The following is a 20,567-nucleotide window of genomic DNA, read 5'->3' as shown; positions in this document are numbered from 1 at the left end:
TTACTAAAACTAAGCTGTGCTAAAGCAATAATGTCTGTTTGTGGCTGATATACAATGGTACTGCCAGTTTTTGCCACACAGGTTGATAGAACAACAAACAAATATTAATATGAATTTTCTAATGATGCAACAAAAATGAAAAGGATTTCAGTTTGCACTCCTGTATAGATAAACGTAAGGGCACCAACTCCTCCAAACAAAAACCCTTGGCTGACTACTTTTCTGATACAGCTGACTGCTTTAAAACTTGCACAACTCCCTGCTACATGCATCCAAATTCTTGTGTAAAATTTTACCATTATTAAACAAAGCTTGCAATAGATAAAGAAAACAACAGTTGAGAAAACAAGAAGAAAAAAAAAACATTGAAGTGTACTGCATTTGACATTGTTAGTGTGTTCTTTGCCTCCCACACAACATAGTATGTTCAAGACATTCAAATGAAACCATGAAAAAATGGTAAAAAAAAAAATAAAACGTTCTCTTTGTGTTCTTAGATAACTAAAATGTTTTATTGCTATGTCACTTTACACAATTTTTTGTGCGATTTTTCAGTCATAGCCTTCATTATAATAATCTTGGCAAGCGATAGGCAGTTGGCGGCGCATTTGCATGAAGCCTGTTGCCTAATGAGACATACCCAGCAACTCGCTCCAATAAAATCAATCAGATTTAATTTTGTCTTTAACTGTGAGGTTGAGCTCTGTGTGCATGAAAGCTGAACACTTATAAATGCTTCATCCGGAAGTACAATGCATAGAATGTAGCATTAAGGAATAAGGAGCATCAGTGATTTAAACTTCACAGATAGAAAAGTAGCATATCTGTCTGTCTTATGTTTTACTTGCCATTATAATGAATTTGAAGTTTTCCACCTTGGTGAACACAGTTAGCTAATTATCAGTTTTACCTTTGGTGATGCTGGTCATTAATTAAAACAGTCAGTAAGAAGCCCCTCAAGGAATGTGAAGTTAAATGTGAGATGAGTGAGGGATCTATGTTTCCCTTTCCATCCGAGGCTTCATAAATATGAAGAAATCTATGCAATTTATGAACACGGTTCATACATCAGCAAAGGTCTTCAATAACTGTCACTTTGTCTTTTGGGATTCAGACATGGTGAATGACTTAGTTTCAAAAATAAACCAGACATGCTTGTAGAAATATGTACAGTATGTATGTATATATATATATATATATATATATATATATATATATATATATATATATATATATATATATATATATATATATATATATATATATATATATATATATATATATAGACAAAAGACAATAACAAACAACACACAACATAAAATTACAACAGCTTAGTTTATTTTTTCTCTTCTGTATAAAAATGCACATGACTTTTGCATTCTGTTTCTTAGCTTAGGTAGATCTATTTCTCATTTATAGAAGAAAGACACATTGCTTTTTAAATCCGATCTTTCAATTCTTATAATAAGATGGATAAGTTCTTCATAAAGTGTCATGGACAAGATGCTAGCTGGATGAAAGGACCAGGGTAGAGAGCGTGTTAAGGGCATTATCTCCCCCGGGACGCTATAGGGCAGCCCACCAGTGTTGCTGGGGCACCACATATTCCCATAGGGCACTCTGGGAGTTGGAGTTTGCTGTAGCCCTGTTGGGTTCTGTGGGTGCGACAGTGGGGAGCTTTGGAGGTTTGCAGAGCTGGAGAGCCTTATTATGTCGGGCCTTCGCCACGCCTGGAGTACTTCTGGAAAATGCAAATGGGCCACCTGATTTGCTCCCGGGTGTAGCTTAAAAGGAGCCAGCTGCCACTACACAGATGGCCAGAGTCGGTAGGAAGAGGACGACACTTGCCAGAGGAGGAGAGGAGGTGACCGAGTGAGAGCCGAGAAGAAGGCAAAGAAAATACTGTGTTGATTTGTACTCTATTGTACTGGGCTGCTGTAGAAATGAAAGGGAAGCACTTCCCACTAAAATAAACGTGTGTTGTGCTGGAACTTGTGCCCAGTGTCTGTCTGTGTCAGGTTAGGGCAGCTGGTGTGCCCCCTGCAGGCCACACTAGCTATAAAGTTTCTTTTGTTTTATACTGTGTCATTCATTTGCTTACAGCAGCCTCTGCCTTGGGTTACCTCCAACCCCCCCGCCCCCCCCCCCCCCCCCTCTCTCTTTCTCTCTCTCTCTCTCTCTCTCTCTCTCTCTCTCTCTCTCTGAGTGTGCATGAATGTCAGATTCTGTTCTGTACTACACTCATACTGGATTTAGGATGAGAAACAGTTAATAGCTAGAACTTGTAATTCGCAAGGTTTTTACGTTACAGTGACACCAATAGCATAATCCATTAGCTGCTTTTATCATATCTATTAAATTGCAATTAATAGTTCTCTAACTCAATTCTTTGGAGAAAGCGAACAAGGAACGTGAAGAATCTTCAGCATGCCTTCTTTCTTTGTTTAGGAGCTTTTGTCTCCTTTTTTGCCTTTGATTACACCTTCTGGTTGAGGGTGGTAGTGTAGTTTCTCTTTGAGGGGTTTACACACACAGTGTTCTTGGATGCTAACAAAGTTAGGCCAGCTGGGTCAGTTGGTGATCAGTCAACCACCACTGTTAGAAAGATTAACTCATGATTTCTTTAGTCTCTCTGTCTTACTTGTGCGCTAATAGCAACCTTGTTCAAACTTCTGTACAGAACAGTGTGCCACCCTAATGAATTATTATTATTAAGTCCAGGATAATTATCCTCTGAAGTTAAGGGATTGCTTCAGCCTCTTGCAGCTACACTCCATCAGTTACGGGCTCGTACCATGGACAGCCAAAGTTGGCCAGGGGGAGTTGTAGCTTGATGAGAAGAGCAGTTAGTCAGGGTGGTGTTGATGTTTTTAAGGGATGGAGTAGAAATCTTGTAATTGGCTTCTAGGGTACACATAAGCCCATCCTCTTGGTTGACCACTGATGCTCACCATAGCTATTGACCCTTCAATGCAGAACCAACTCCATCTGGCTGTCACTAGAAGGAGTGAACATGACGGCTCTAGAAGAAGATACGCATTCAGTTGGTAAAGTAGACATGCCTAGTGATTTTCAGTTATTTAAATTGACATGACTGCAGTTGGTAAATCTGACATAACCCATAACTAGAAGTTGCATAATGCGATACTGACTTGAGTAAAAATGCAACATTAAATTGTCTGCTGTGGAAACTTTTACTACAGGTATTTAAAATGTTCAATTATAGTAGTATTGTTACATAGATTTGCATATAAAAAATAACCTTAATTTTCCTTAGAGCCAATAAATATATTTTGAGAGTTTGCAGTTGATTGCAGATTTTGCTCTTGAAAATGGAAAAGGTCTTTTCAGAGTAGGCTCAAAAGTAGCCCCACAAACTTACACCTCTGCTTTTGGATGATTTTGTAATTTTATTACTTAACTATTAAAATCTAGTATGCAACTTTGGAAACATAAGTTGAGCAACAAAAAAATCACTTGTACTTTTTCAATTTCAACACCCTAATCAATGAATCTGGTAAACATAATCAAGTAAACCTTCATCCCCTAAAGTGATAACAAAAGAAGAATTTTTGAGTGGGCTAAGTGGTTAGTTATTCTCCAGCTGCAGGCCAGGGATTCATATTTGTACCTGAAATTTTTGAAAGAGGCTTGTTAACTTACTAAAAATAGTACACAAACACTCAAGAATAGACGTACGTGCATAACTTTGAAAGTGAAACATGCCTGCCGCATGTGATTTAAGATCAGGCTTGTTTGTTTCTTCCATGCCCATTTTAGAGACTTCCCATAGGATTTAGTTCATGATCCCCCACTAAAGTCAGATGAAGGGAATGGGCTGCAAACACTATGGAAGTTATTGCTCAGCTCATGTTTGCATTTGTAGGTGAGCTCAAAAGGTGTTTCCCTTAACAAGCACATGTTAATTATCTGAATGAGATCATTTGAAAAATTTGCTGTTGGCAAAGCTCACCTTCCCTGGCTAGGTTTCTAAAAACAGAATTCCTCGGAAGCATGTAAGCAATCCTCATTGGAATGCTTTGTACTGGTGCTGGTATCTGTGGTTTGTAGAAATATGGTATTGTATTGTGGGGTTTTAGTGTTTGAAGCTACATATTGTTACAGTGGCCGTAGTTGTACTGGCTGTTAATTGGTCTTTCTAACAGACATTCTTTTTTTTCCTGTCGTTAACCTGAAACACCTTTCACCAAATGTTTCTGTGCTATATCATGGTTCATACTTAATATTTAAAGCACTTGTGCCAGCACTTGAAAAATAAATGTGTTTTTCTAATGACTCTTTCAAGCCAAACAAAGCAAATAATATAGATTTGTGTCTAATGATGCATTGAATTACACATGGACTCAAAGATGGATAGCCTGTCTAAAAGATGAGACAAGGTAGATAGGCATGCTGCAGTTTAAAAAATAAATTTAAAAAAAGGGTGTCATGTTCCCCTCTGTCAGACAGTAAATGGTTTTGGCTGACCTATATTGGATGTGAAATTGCACTTAGTCATCACTTGCAGTGTCATACATTTGCAAAGATTCCCCAGTGTGTATTTGTGCATGTGCTCAGTTTTTGAAGACTGGCAAATTTAGTGTTTATGGCCATCACAATACAAATGTTTACTTGAGGTACTTGAAACTGTTCTACTGTGAATAGCTTGATAGCACATTTTATTAGTTGGTATTCACAAGATGTATTGTAAACTACATGCTATTCAATTAAGTAAAATAATAAAATAATAGCCAAGCAAACAAATTAAATAAGTAAACAAAGTAAGAGTTTTATTTTTTCCAGAAACTACTATCATTTGTGCTTGATATTGGTTGTCTGTTGGGTGATAGAACACTCCCCATATATTTTAAGATTTTTGTTAAATATAGTACAGTGTAGAATTGTCCCTTCATCTTCCTTCTTCTCTGTTCTGTGAAATCTTTTTTAATTAATGAGAGCATTTGTTGTTTTCTTCAATATGCGCTATACAACCTGCCACAAAAAGACAAAACACATTTACCTGTGTGTCACTGCTGAAAATGGGTTTCTTCCCATCTTTCCACATAGTCTAAGGAATCTTCGTGTTCTACCTAGGTATTATTGCAATTTTACCTTTGTACACTAAACAATAAATCAGGTACATGCCTTATAATGTCCACAAAGACCTTCACGTTTAGTGATTTTTTTTTTTTTGTATGCAAGGCCACATTTTATAAAGTCTATAATAGTTACAGTTTTCTACCGTTACTGTTAAATTTTCACTAAACTCAGAAATGCATGCGACACCTCAGGAACCCACTCATGTAAACCCAGCAGTGAGTAAACTAGTGTGTAAACTATTTCAAAGTGGCCTATGGGATTTACACAACAGACTGCACTAAGACCAACAAAACTATTATAATAAGATTTTAAACAGATGCTTAAACAATATATGAATCCAAAGAGAACAATGTACAAATCATAATTGATCTACAGGGCATGAACATTGCAGTCTGGATAAAAAAACTACTCTGCTGTAAGATGAATTGTGCAGCATATATGCAAGAACAAAAATCTAACATACTGTACTGTAGAGTAAAAATCCAAAGTTCTGTCAAATACTGCACAGGAAAAAAAACACAATATTTGTGAACAAGTCCTTTCAAATATTGCACAAAGATACAAAAAAAAAACAAACCTATAACATATTTAAACAAATTACTAACTTCACGTTCTGTCCAATATTGCATAACAATATCAGAAAAAATAAAACAGCTATGAAATTATACTGAGGAAACTTCATGTTGTGTGACAGAAACACCAGTCTGTCCTCAGGATTTGGCTTTAGAGCAGCACAGTTACCTGTTAAACATTTCCTCCAGTGCTGTAAGCCCTCTCCAAAGGGATGCTTGAGGCTTGGATGCTCAGGTACTTTTTTTCAAGTTTCCCCAATTTAAGGAAATGTACTTCTTGTGTTTTCCACTACTTAAGTGGATTTACATCACTGTCCACCTCAGGTAAAATCAAATAGCTCTTCATCTCTTTTTTAATGTCAGTGTGCAGAGATTCGCCTTCTCTGAATTCCTGTTTTTTGAAATAGCAGCCAAAACACTTCTTTTTTTTTTGCTCCCTCCCTTGTGTCTTCTGCATCTATAGGGGCAGGATGGAGCTGGACAAGGAGGCGGGGATCTGTGCGAGTGTTTTAAATAATGGAAGAAAATAATGTGCTTTGGAATTGAGAACCCCCAAACAAGATGGCTTGCAAAATAAAGTGCACCCAATACAGGAATACAGAAATAAAAATAGTCCATACAAGCGGATAATGTAATTTGGTTCAAACAAATTAATAATTCGTGCAAACTGATCAGTTTCATTTAAATTGCATTTTACAGAGGAACCCAAATTTCTCACTAGTGGCAATATGAAGCCTATATCCAAAACAAGGAAGCCTCTTCCAGATGTTAATCTGTAGTACACTGACAAAGTTAGCCCCGCTGTCTGTTATCATGTAAATCATGCAGTCTTTTCACAGCAACCATAATGCCAACGTTATCTTTAAGACCTTGCACAATGATGTTGCCAGTGTGGTCTTCTAGGAAGTTGGATATTTGCAAACAGTAGCTTTGCAGTTGCCAGGTTTCATTGACCGTCAAGGAGAGGCATGGCTCTGATGTTCGGCTTGACCATCAATCTATTGTGGAAAATGTGAAACCTTCCGCAGTTTGTGTGGCAGAGTTTGGAGACATGAATCATACAATTCAGGAAGAGCTCTTTGACTGAAATATTTTCGGCCAGACAGTATGTATCTTGGGTCTAAAGTATTAAAAAGTTTTTTGAAACAATCCCTTTCTACAGATTGAATTGGCGCCATATCTTTTGTGATGTATATGGTGATGGAGTTTATGTTATGCCATCTGTTGCTTCTGTTGTCATATACTACTTTTATGCAGAATGATTCCACAAAAGTTTGCTTAGTCTACATTGAGTGATTTTAGACCTTTTGTGGACAGCAGACTCCTGAAACTTTTTGTGTTCTGTGCAGTGGTTAGTTCTCAGATGATGAAACAAGTTATTTGTCAAGCTATCTTTAATGGCAACCAATTTCTGACATAGTTTGCAGATTGCTATCTTTTGAGCAACATCAGTCTTTTCAAAGCCATACTACCTCCGTGTGAGTGAGAATGATCCACGCCTTAGATTTAAATCTAACAACGTAGAATCTGAGGCTGTTTTATCCACTGGCACTGTTTGTTCACCTACTTTTAAGCAGCCATGCTAACTTAACTTGTGGTGCACTGACCATGCACATCTATTGCTTTGCGCATGCGCAGTAGTCTATCCTGTTACGTTACATGGAACAGTGAATGTGTGGACTTTCAAGGTGTATTTTTGATTTTTTTTTTTTTTTTTGCAAAGTGAGTGACATACTCGATAATTTCAACTTACACATCATTAAATCAACAATTAAGATATTGTCGTAGGTGATACATATCGCACACTATTAGTCCAAAATAACATTATTTATTGTGACATATTAAACAGAATTTGATCATTTAGTTCCCTGGCAGCTTGGGAAAAATTTCAAAGAAAAATTGTGGATGTTGTAAAATGTTGTATTTAAAAGTTTACTTTATAATGAATGAACCTTGCATTAACACTAGAATCCCTGAAGCCTATGAAACAAGTCGTAATGCCGGGCCATCTTAAATTCCCTTGCACCTTCTCATCAGCGTGGAATATAAAATTAACATTTTCGCAAAGGTATAATGAAACAAGTGTGCATTTATACAAGAATAAAACTGAATTAAAAATAATTCAAGTAACGACAAGATACCAAGAAGACATGATTCACCAGCATTTGTGTGTCTGCTTTTATACCTTCAACGATATCTTTCAGACAGTACCATTAATTTCCACCAGCTGTTACAGACTCAAATCAAATGTATGTTTTTATTCTATAATAGTAATAATAATAGCAGCTCACTACTCAAAACGGTAAATCCAGGAAGAACCAAGGATCGAATCCACAACCTCTTTACTATGAGACAGCAGTCCTTACCTCTTCACCAGCAGGGCAGAAATGTCTGCCTCGTACCCTAACCCAATTTATTTTTTGAATAAAAGCGCACTTGTTTTGTTAATAGTTTTTGTGAAAAGGTATTAAAGTGTTTATTTGATATTTGGACTTCAGTCTTCACGCATTATACACTTCACGTCAACATTTTGTCATTCGTACTTTAACATGAAAAAAATTTCAGTTTTAGTAATGTGTTCAACATTTATGCCTTGCATTTCCTGTCGTCCTACATTTACCCAGATTGTTGTAGACATAGAACACACATAAAATGTATGTAATCCAAATAACAATGTTATTTACCCTGTACAATTCCAGACACCTCACACCCATATAAACAGACTTGTGCTGGGAGAACTTTGTGTCCGGCTTCAGCTGCATCGGTGAGGGGATGGGAAAGCAGGCTGCTTGCTGCTTGTGCTGATTGACACATTTGCAAGACAAAGGTCTGATGAGGAGGTGTGAGGGAATTTGAGGTGGCCCGGCATTACAATTTTTTTGTAAGCTTCAGGGATTCTAATGTTAACCTTCCTAACCAAGCTGGATTTCTTACTGCTAAATACAGTAGGTAAGCAAAGTATATAGTGAGTATACAAAGAGATGAGGCCATACACCAGAGAAACAACTGTCTTTAGGATATACTTTTGCACTTTGTTTTTCCTCCTTTTGATATGTTGATTCACACGAATATATACAAATCAAGTAAAGTTAATCCAACTTGTTTAAAAGTTACCAAGGCTATCTGTCTCATTGTTATCAAGAAAAATGTTCAATTTATTCTACTTTTTGGATGAAATTAGGGCTTTAATGTTAGTATTTTGAGGATTTCACACAATGTTAGTTATTCGCATACCACACCTAGATTTTGTAATGTCTTTATTTCCCACACCTATTATTGACAAGTAATATCTGTCAGGTTCTAAGCATGTTTAACATCTGTAGCATGCTAGTATTTATATTTAGGCTAATTTATTGAAACTTTCTTTTCATTGTTTACATTTTGTTATCATTGGGAATATCCCTGGCTTTAATGTAAGTTGCATCTGTTACCTGGGACATGCTGTTTTTTGTTTTTGTTTTTTTTTTTTTACCAGGTGCATGTCCATCTCGCAAGGGCATTTGACATTCGGTTTAAGAGTTAGCTTCATGTTTGCAGCTCACCCTAACTTTGTTAAAATGGTAGGCTACATACATTACGAAGATATTTTCTTGCACTCAAATATAAAATTTCAAGAAATCGATTTAAAGCTGTTTCATATATATGCATAGTTTTTTCTGAATATGATATAACCAACAATAATTAATATTTGGTTTCTGACCTTTGCATAAATCTTGATAAGGAATTTGCTTTGTGATCTATTGTAAAAGTCTGCCATTCATAGACAGAGTAAGCAATTGTGTTAGATGTCTCTGTTTTCTTGGTTCAAAACATTCTCAAATAGCTGCTAATTGATAGTCTGTTTGCATCGGTCCGCTTTTAATCATTGGTTTCCCTGTGTGTTTTTCACATGGTTGTTTTGTTTAGAAAAGTACTGTATTTGGTGCTTTGATTATTTTCATATAAAGTTGGTCAAAATGAACTGATTGTTGAGAAGAGAATCAAAGATAAAGACCAGTGTTAAAAATGCATATACTTGTTTATAAAGAAGCTGCAGTGTTGAAAAAATACAGTCATGTACATATTTCAGCAACAGAGGCAAGGTTAAGGGAAAAACGTGAGACATAAGAATGATATGCCATTGGAGGTCAGCAATAAGGTAATCCTACAGTTACAAAAATGTAAAGCATAGTTCTTCAGTTATTCAGTTTAATTCCCTCCTTGGTTCATTGTATAGTTGCTGATATCTCCCAGGGTAGTACACTTTTAGGGTTAGATAGTACCATTTTTTAGAAAAAGTTTTCAAGTCCTGTTTTTTGCATGATAATGTGACAGTATTTGTAGGCATTCAATTAACTTCATTTAAGCTTTCCTTTCTCTAATTGCTGGTGCTTTGAATTAGCTGTAGGCTAATCAAGAGATTTTTCTATAAAAATGCACTAAAAGTGCTATATTGCTTTGAAGTACTGTAAATGGCTTGTGCATTGGAATCTAAGGAAAGGGTGAGGTAGAAATTACAATAGAATTATTCATGCTGCATTACTGTGTGGTTTTTAAAAAAATTTTCAACTACAGTAATCCCTCACTTATCGCGGGAGATAGGTTCCAAGGCCGACCGCGATAACTGACTTTCCGCGAAGTAGGGACACCATATTTATTTAATTTTTTAACGTGTATTTGGACGTTTTTAAACCCTCCCTGTATTGTTTACAACCCACCCGTTACTCTATTAATAACAGGGACAACTGCTAAGCAATATGAAATCGGTAGATAAGTTTACACTTACTGTATAGCGAAGTACACGTAGCTATATATGATGTGATGATGGTGATGAATATGCTGCGCAGTAAAAATGATGACGATGAAGGTGATAATCCCCTGAATGCAGTAGCAAGAGCACGTTAATGCTGAATGAGTGAGATGAGACTTCCTGGTTAATGCAGCACTCCGTCGCTGAGCCAATCAGCAGCACACAGGAACTTAACTGCGTGCTCTGATTGGGTAGCTTCTCAGCCATCCGCCAATAGCATCTCTTGTATGAAATCAACTGGGCAAACCAACTGAGGAAGCAAATACCAGAAGTAAAAAGACCCATTGTCCGCAGAAACCCGCGAAGCAGCGAAAAATCCACGTTATATATTTAGATATGCTTACATATAAAATCCGCAAAGTCTTGAATCCGCGAAAAGTGAACCGCAAAGTAGCGAGGGATTACTGTATTCATCTAAAACTAGCTAGCTTGACATCCACCAATCTAGCTTTCCATCCAGCCATCTATCCATCAGATTTAAATTTTTACAGCCAATTTATTTTTTTGTATAAATTAAATTGCAATAGAAATCTTTCCACAAACAAGGCATAAATACAAATTTTTATTTTATGTTCACAAAAGGTATACCCACAAAAAAGCCATACAGATTTTTAATTGAATGACATTTATTAACTTGTTGAAATACTGTAAGTAGGAGGTCAGAACAGTGATGTTTGCTTTGCATTACAAGTTAAAATTTTTGTAAAGGGGTGAGAATTGTGGGAATGAATTTGCTTTAAGTATGTGTGTGGGGTGGGTATCATATTATGTGAAAGCAGTGTCAGATTTACATCTCAGAACAACTCGCAACAAGTTTGAAATGGAAATCATGTCACATTTAAGGACCACAATTGCTAAAACCATAAAATTCTTCAGTCCCTGGAGTGTTTGCCTTAAATGAATCATAGTATACAGCTAAATACAAAATTGTTTCAGAGTTTTCATACTGATTCATACAGAATCAGCACAAAATGGTTTTGACAGAAATCAATGTGAAAAAACACCAGAGTTAGAATAGTTCTGCAAGTTTACAAACATACACCAGTGTGTCCCCATCCACAGTTCAGAGTAATTTAATAAATTAATACAATTCCAATTCAAGATTGGATGCCACACCGTATCTTTAGTTCCCTCAGAGTGGGCACCTGTGGATTACTGGATGGGTGATCGAGAGGACTGGGCGATCTATCCCGTAATTTTAGTTGCAGAGGAAACACTATTAATTCAGGGGTTGAATCAGAAGGTCCATGAAGCACTTTTATTGTTAGAAACTGTGCTTTTATTTTATTAGACAGAACTGAGAAAAGTACTGACTATCCATATTACTAACCGAGAATAAACCGGATATGGACGCAGGTACACGGTGATGGGACCATGAGACGTACTGCGCCTGCGCGCGTCCCATAAACCGTAAGCGAAGTCTTATCCACCGCGAACGAAGGAGTCATGGCCCAAAAACGAAAGCGCTCAACTAACGTGAATGAGAAATGAAGCAACAACGCGCCCATAGCTAACGACTAATGACACAGCCACACAAAAAAGAGGATTCTGCGCTGCACCCCAGAGTCAAACGGAAGAGGCTACGGAGGCCCCACAGGTCCACAAAGATAGTACGGAAGGAGCGGGAAAGTACGAAAGGCGCAGGCGTCCAAAACGCGCTTCTGAATAGGACATGAAGCAACAACGCGCCACGAACTCTCCATATTAAACGTACGGCATCCTCACACGTCCAAACCATATAGCATATGTGAATCACATTACAGTGATGCATTATTAACGGTACAACCACAGAAAACGCTCAGTATTAACAGTAAGTGCAATTATCCATATTACTAACGGTAGGCAACGGATAACTAATGAAGTCACGGTCACGGCTCCAAAACGATCCAGCTCAACTAACGGATGCTACAAAAGCGAGCCCGCATGGATAAAAACAACAGACGTAGGCGCCTACAATACGCGTCTGAAACCACGGAAGCAAAACTGTCTCAGCTCCAAAACCAAACAGCTCCGCATGAACAAATACAATGTACATAGACGCCTACAACGCACGTCAGAAACTGCGGAAGCAAAGCAGGCACGGGTTCAAAACGAAAGACCACAACTGATGCAGACACCTACAGCGTGCGTCTGAAATGACGCAAACAATGCAGGCACATATCGCATACATTCATCAATGTATTTCGGGTTACGCCGACAATAATCTCTTTCAAATCTGTTTCGGGTTACCCAAGACCAGGGGTTGGCGAGCGAAGCGAGCAGAGGTCGGAGCCCCCTAGTAGTTTACATATTCTAAGCCTTTGTTTCAGTATACCATACATTTTTCACATTTTTAAGGACTGTGTTAGAATTTACCATGGTCTGATTACTATTCTTCAAAAGATAAATCTGCTTATTTCTCTTACACTAGCATTGAAGTAACAGCTGCCAAGATTTTGCCTTCTCAGTGTTGTGCTTTAATCATTGACTGAATGTATGTGGTTGTTTATCATGAAAACATAGAATTTGCTTAAGAAATTGCTTTGCACATTGTAGTCCATCCTCCGCTTAGTAAACTTTACTTTTCAGGAATTAGAAACCATATGGAACATTCTGAGTTCTTCTGTAGATTCCATGGTTTTTGTTAATTTTTTTACCCCACTAGTGGCAAGAGATGAACTTGTATTGCTTGATAGGTTTTTATTAGCATCATTTTGACATAATGCCGAGGAACAATAAAGTAACAGTATACTTGCACAATATAAGCCATGTACTTCTGTCCCAGCACCTAGTATGAAGAACCTTGGTTCTGGACTAATGGTGGGTTCACTGTAAATAGAAAACCTTGAAGTACACATTCTACAGTGCTTAGAATATTGTGCTTGTACGCTATTTATAAATCTCTAATAATACTTTTCTCAGTAGCCCTTCCATATAGCTTAGCTATAAACTGCTTTTCTTCTGTTAAGTAATACGTTTACCAAAATGAGATTAACTGAAGTGTAAAAACCCAGAATAAAGCATAAGACCACTGAATGTGTACATTCATTATTCTTCATTATTGCTTTAAATATATCAGATTTTAAAAATTTGTGCTTTTATATTTTCTGTAGTTTTTTATCTCTTATGAAATGAATTATTCTTCTTTCAATTATTGGAACTCTCAACAAAATTTAGTTTGCTATTTCCACATTATGTGTGATTATAAACCCATGCAGAAGTGATGATGTAAAAATATATATATATTTGGCACAAAGAAAAAAAAGTTTCAGGTACAGGCCTTTATTTCATAACCAAATTTGGTCTCTTGTTATTTGCTGAATGATATTTCTTTTCTTTTACAGAATTCCATCCGGCACAATCTGTCACTGAATAAGTGTTTTCTCAAAGTGCCTCGCTCTAAAGATGACCCAGGAAAGGTAAGCAGTATGATGGATGGCATTACTGGGTAAAGAAGTGATGACAGACCTGGGTTGTGCCTCCAGTGGGATTATAACATAAGGGACTCTTTAGATCGTGGATGTGGCATTTCTTAATTCATACCAGTCTCATGTTATGAGTTCCTTTGTTGCGTGGTTTGAAAGAGAAGATATTAGTATGTTTGCTATATTTTGCTTTAGCTAAGAGCAAGAAATGGGCAGAGAATTTCATGCAAGAAGATGTAAAATGTTTGCAGAAATATCTCTTAAAGATGCATTAGCACTGTACACCTCAGAATGATGAAAACAGCATGCATGATAGTTTGATAAGGAATTTGCCATGGGGAATTCGACAACACAGAAGTAAATAATGAACACACTTGAAAACATCTAGAGAGAATGTCTTGTAAAAGGAAAGGCCCCCCCTAAAACTTTCAGACAATTAAAGAAAGACCTTGCTGAAGTGTAGACTTCAAGTCCTTATAGAAGTGCGTTGTGGCCTGCAGAGTGCAACTTCAGTCCTGCTTGTGTGCGATAGTGAGGCAAGATGTTCTGTTATTTGTAGAAAATTGTACTCAGCTGTCAATGAGCTGAAACTTAATAACCTAAGCAAAAAATCCTCAGTGTAGCTTTGATCTTATTTTGATATTCGGTTAGCACATTGCTTTTGGCGCCTTAGCACTGTTAATGAGCATGCTAGACTTGTGACTGTGACACAACAAATGAGTGAAAGCTGGAAAAAAAAAACTGCAGATGATATTCTACTTTGTGTTGGGAAAAGCCGTTCAGGTCCTCGTCCTGCCATTACTTGAGTATTTCTGGAATTACCTTGGCTCAGTTTGCTAGCATGACTGAGCTTGTTTATCTCAAGCTGGGTTTACCTTTTATTCTCCTCCAAAACTAATGAGTTATTTTTAGCCTTAGTGAAAGAGAGCTGAAAACTTGACTTGTGGTCCCAATTACAGGTGTTATACTCCCTCGTGTCTCTCCTAGTTCTTAAGTAGGCCTGGGGTGGTTCATAGGTAGAGTTTAGTGTCTTTTCCTAGTGAATACAAGAACTGCACTATATTTCTCTAACACTTAGTGTAAGATGCACTCATTTCTTTGCTTTCTGTTGTCTGTGCTGGTATAACTAGTGATTTATTCAGTCGTTACTTAACTATGACAGTTTTCTATTTTTTTTATTGCATCTGTCTTGCTTCTGATTCTGCTTAAATAATAATAATAATTTCCCAGTCAGATTGGAAAGTGGCACCATTTCATATACTTTATTGCCACCTCTGATCTGTTTTTGATATAATCCTTGATTATGGGACAATCTTATTTGAATTTCCTTACTGCAGAGTACAGCATGCTTTAGTTGTAGCCTGATTTGAGTGATTACCTGACTTATTGTGAAAAAGTGGAATGGACAAACAAGTGTTGGATTAAAGCAAGTTGTCTATTTTTGTTGACTACAGGGGTCATACTGGGCAATTGACACAAACCCAAAGGAGGACACGCTGCCCACACGGTCAAAGAAGAGGCCACGGTCTGGAGAGCGAGTAAGCTTTTACCTTCTAAGCATCTTTTCCAAATCTCTTTAAATTTAAGATCTTCCATCCAGATGAAATGTCTTTGTGACTTTGAACCTCCTGTGTCAGCTGGGCATTAGTAAATCACTCTATAGCACACACAATTTCCACAGTGAAAACTTGTATATTTCATTGTAAATATGAATTACTATTTGTGAAAAATGATGGTTATGCCGCAGATACTGAATTGTTTGAATATTTCTCCTTAATTATTTGGACAGACATGTAATTACACAATGGTGGCTCTTTGTTTTATCAATTAGATGTGATAAATTGTAAAAATCAGAGTGGTTTTCTTAAGTATTATTTTCCTAGTTGCTTTTTCATTCTTTCACCTACTTATTCTGTTCCTTTATTCATCCATCCATGTATCCATTTACTGAACCTATATAATTTTAATGGTTTCTGCCACAGACTCCCAACTATTAAATTCTGAAATCAAGTAGTCTAGTAGTAAAAGCGAATACTTGCCTCAGTAAATTCTGTTAGCACATTGTGTCATCATTGGATCCAATAATCTGCTTCACATTGCACAACATATTCTATGTGCTAAAATGTTTACATTTTTATACTTAAGAGTGTATGACTGAATGTCAGGTGAAAGTGCCTTCTATGATAAATGGTAGTGAAGAGGGCCATAGTGTTGTGTGTATTTATGGTAGAGCCACTAAAAATGTAGCATATTCTGGTTTCTCTATCTGCCTCCCTACCCCTGTCTCCATTCAACTGAGAATGACATGGCCTAGCCTACATGTGTACAGTGTAATTCAGCTGACAATATAAGTGAAAAGGAATAAAGTTCTGGTGTCTGAGCTGGCATCTTTGAGGCCAGTGGAGACGGAGTCCTGCTGTAAAGTTAGCACAATTAACAACAGACTGTTGCTTTATGCAATTGTTGCTAAGTGTACTTTAAAAAAAAGAAAAAAAAGAATCAGGCATTTCAAAATATCCAGTAAAAAAACAGATTTTTAATGAACATTTCTTAATATAAAAGTCTTCAGTTATTTCTTTACTCTTAGGTGAGTCTTTCAGATTAGCTCAATTATGAAAACCAGAGATATTATCAGTATGAGTCTCCTTGTAGCTGTTTACAGATAGCAGAAGAGGTAAGAAGAGTAAGTAATAAAAGTAAAAGCCATGGCTTTGGTATACAGGGGTGGGGGGTGAGGTTATGAAAAACTGAGGAAAGGGGAATCGTATAGCTAAAGTCAGTTGGTATAGTGTTGCATTAGTGGCATACACTGTATTAAGTTTGCAAAAGTTCTAAGAATTTACAGGAAATTTATCTGATGAAGCTGTGTATTTTCCGGGCCCTGATGATTCTACACACATGATGAAATGCAGACTGACAAGTATCATGCTTAGCTGTGTACTTACTAGTTAACTTCCTTTTCTGTGTTTTTGTATTATGATAATGGACTGACATCTCTTTTTCTCACTCTTTCTTCCTCCCCAACTTGATTTTCCCCAAGGCCTCAACACCATACAGCTTGGACTCTGATTCTTTGGGAATGGATTGTATCATCTCTGGAAGTGCCTCCCCGACTCTGGCAATCAACACTGTGACAAACAAAGTAATTGGCTCTTTTTTTCCTTTAATTCTTATACTCTAATGTTCAGTCCTATAATAATGGGCTGTCTTGGTTACTTTGAAAGTGTCTGTTTTTTTTAATAGAATGCCCTGATTATTCCTTCATTGTTTCAGTGCATGTGTAATTGTTTTAATTATGGGATGTTATTGTGCTGAAAGATGGAGCAAAATGGTGAAGTTTCCATTTTTCACTCCTTGGGCCTCCCTTTTAGCTTATATCCCATTTGTTAGGGGTTGTGTTTGAAACTGTGTCTCTCAGTTGCTTGAGTCATATTGTTTTTCTAAATGAATTAGTTCTCCTTTGAGTGACACTGCATAAACCGTCCATAAATACTAGTGGAACAGAAATTAAATTGTTGAAATACATTGTAGAGTTGATATACTACCACAAATTTTTGTGTTTTGGTTTGTAACGAAACCAGCACACAAGAATTGTCTGTCAGTTTTCTTATATTGTCCGGTGGGACTCTGTGTGAGAATGCATGACATAAAGAGTGACTTGCTCAGTCCTCGGTTGGTGGTTCTGGTTTGAATAGAGCCTCCTTTAGTTTGTTGTTTCCACATTACCGAGTGAGCGGGTTGTCACATGCAGAGCAATTCCAATCCCCTGCCTGCAAATGTTTCATGCAGTTATTAACATTTCTTGAATGGTTAGAGTTAGGAAGCACCATCTGCTCCCTGAGACTTTTATCCTTAAAATAGAAAATTAAATACACCAGTTAGATAAATCCAGTTTCCTATATTATCATCTATTTAACTGTAACATTCAGTTAAGATGTTTTGCTTTTTCTGCAAGATGTCATATAATCCTGTTGAAGAGGGTTACAAATTAATATTCTATCAAATGCCAGCCCCCGTGGTAATTTTGCTGTACCAATTAAGAGATCCAGAACTTATGGAACAACAAGAAAAAAGTGTCAAAAACCAAGCAGAGATGTAGTATGTTGTTAACTGGAATGTAGTGTGATGGTACTGCGTGTAAGGGCATTCAATGGCAGAGACTGCTTTTTTATTGGTGGTTATCAATGGTGACCCTTAAAAATAACATTAGCAGCTGGTGCATTGTGGTTTCCTTTCTTCCTTCGCAGTATTTTACGCATTACATTTTTTGATATACATATTAATAATTGATGCCAGTGTTGAATGGCCAAAATAATAAAAATAATAATAATAGCAATAATAATTATTTATGTAGCGCTAAATTCTACTCGACTAAATTCCTTTTAGATGTAAATAATTTTTGGCAACTCCAATGAAATTTAAAGCAATTATATTTAAGTAGACTTTAATTTGCAGAGTTCTATTATTGTAGGTAACATTGTACAACACGGATCAGGATGGAAGTGACAGTCCCCGAAGCAGCCTTAACAACAGCCTTTCTGACCAGAGCCTGGCATCAGTGAATTTGAACAGTGTGGGCAGTGTTCACAGTTTTACACCGGTAAGCAGTTGTTAAAGCCTTGAATGAATGTGCCTCACTAGCTTTATCTAGATCTTGAAAAATTTGAATTGTGCTACATGTTAGACTTGGACACAAAAAATACCAAAAAATTGTCAGGAGATGACAAAAGACAGACTTCCATCCATCCATTTTCCAACCCGCTGAATCCGAATACAGGGTCACGGGGGTCTGCTGGAGCCAATCCCAGCCAACACAGGGCACAAGGCAGGAACCAATCCCGGGCAGGGTGCCAACCCACCGCAGGACACACACAAACACACCCACACACCAAGCACACACTAGGGCCAATTTAGAATCGCCAATCCACCTAACCTGCATGTCTTTGGACTGTGGGAGGAAACCGGAGCGCCCGGAGGAAACCCACACAGACACGGGGAGAACATGCAAACTCCACGCAGGGAGGACCCGGGAAGCGAACCCAGGTCTCCCAACTACGAGGCAGCAGCGCTACCCACTGCGCCACCGTGCCGCCCAAAAGACAGACTTATTTAAATTAAATGTCTTTGAATTTAATCTAAGTTATACTGAAGAGCTATCAGAGAAATTATGAGCATCTCAGTTAAATTGGAGAAAAACTTTTGTCCATAATCATCCTTTTCTCCAGTAAGACTGTCCATTTTATTGGTCCTTATAGCATGATGGTATATTAACATTAACACATAACTTTTACAAGAAAAGGGAAAAGTGCAGCATAAATGCAATTTTGATTTTTATATACTTTGTTAATACAGCTTAAATTATAAGTAGACAAATATACAGTGTATTCAGTGTATATATATATGCAATACATTATGAAGAGGATTATTCTTAAGTAAACAATGAAAATATCATTGGATAGATGTCTGAAAATAGATCTATTGATATGTGATTGCACTTTAGCTCCAAGGCAAGTCCAAGTGTTATCATGGATGTGGACACACAGAAAATCAGGAAAATGGAGTATAGCCTTAATGGCAATGCAAAAACAATTACTACAGTTAAAAAGCAATACCAGACAGCAATATAAAAACAGTCTTAACTGACATTCTAATAATAGTATTTAAATTAAACTAGTGGAGCTGCCTAAATAATTTATGACAATATGTGAGATGGAGAATTTTAAAATTGGCCCTAAAGTTAGTTGCGAGCCAGCAAAGTGGTTAAATAACTGGTGTTATGTGGTCATACTTCTTTCTTGGTTCTTGTTATATTTGCTGCTGTGTTTTCAGTTAACTATAGGGTAGCAAGGGAACAATTCAGACAGCCTGACTGAAAACTATTGTAGTTTTAGTAATAACATTGTAATAATATTATTGTTAATAATATTATAGATGTGATGGTTACAATAGTCAACTCTGCTGGAGCTAAATACACTCACATTTTGAGATTCTTCAGTTTAAGGAACAGCCTTGAATATTGCATTGTTAATTATTGTTTGTTACCCACATTCAGCATGACATTAAAATTTTAAAATGTGATGTTATGATAAATAAAATGTTTCTAATATAAAGAAAATCTTTCTAGTTTGGATTTTATTATTATGTGATTTTTACTGAATGAGTACTGCCTGCCCTCTGGTGGCAATAAATGGAACTCCTCACGTAAATAACTACCTAAATGGTCTAGACTAGTAGTGCTCATTTTCTAAGGGCTTTGGTGGCTGGAGGCTTTTGTTCCAACTAGTTTCTTAATGAAATGTCTCTCTTGTTAACTGAACACCTCATTTCATACCTTGATCTAACTCTCTACTCTTAGTAAAGAATAATAATGTGACTTATGTTTTGGAATTCATTCAAGATCATTACTGCTGCCATTACATTTAGTGCTCTGCTCCTTTAATTTCTTTTATTTTACGTTCTGGCAGATCAAGACTTTATTAAATTAATTTCTACATAAGTTGATATTTTCCGTAGAGATTAATTTATCCCCCGACACACAGAAATATCAGCAGAAACACTTCGGGGAAACATAAAAAGTTTATCTGAGGTGATAAATCATTTCATATATTTTGCATATCAATAAATGGCAAACTAGAAGGATATCATAAATAATTATAATGATTTATAGAACTGTTCAAGAATATGCAGGTTTGTATTATGGTA

At 36.8% G+C, this 20,567-nt stretch overlaps 1 protein-coding gene across 1 annotated transcript in view; it reads left to right on the top strand.

Annotated features, from left to right (window-relative positions):
- The window catches only part of foxj3 (forkhead box J3), a 229,123-nt gene that overhangs the window by 186,653 nt on the left and 21,903 nt on the right, over nt 1–20,567 (top strand). Inside the window, exons 3-6 of the mRNA XM_028807686.2 lie at nt 13,785–13,859; nt 15,320–15,403; nt 16,906–17,007; nt 18,337–18,465. Coding sequence (XP_028663519.1) covers nt 13,785–13,859; nt 15,320–15,403; nt 16,906–17,007; nt 18,337–18,465 — 390 coding nt within the window. The remainder of the gene's footprint in view (nt 1–13,784; nt 13,860–15,319; nt 15,404–16,905; nt 17,008–18,336; nt 18,466–20,567) is intronic.

Source organism: Erpetoichthys calabaricus, chromosome 8, assembly GCF_900747795.2.
Source record: "Erpetoichthys calabaricus chromosome 8, fErpCal1.3, whole genome shotgun sequence".
Taxonomy (NCBI): Eukaryota; Metazoa; Chordata; class Cladistia; order Polypteriformes; family Polypteridae; genus Erpetoichthys; species Erpetoichthys calabaricus.
The sequence above is the reverse complement of the archived record's forward strand: the minus strand, read 5'-3'. Positions and strand labels throughout refer to the sequence as shown.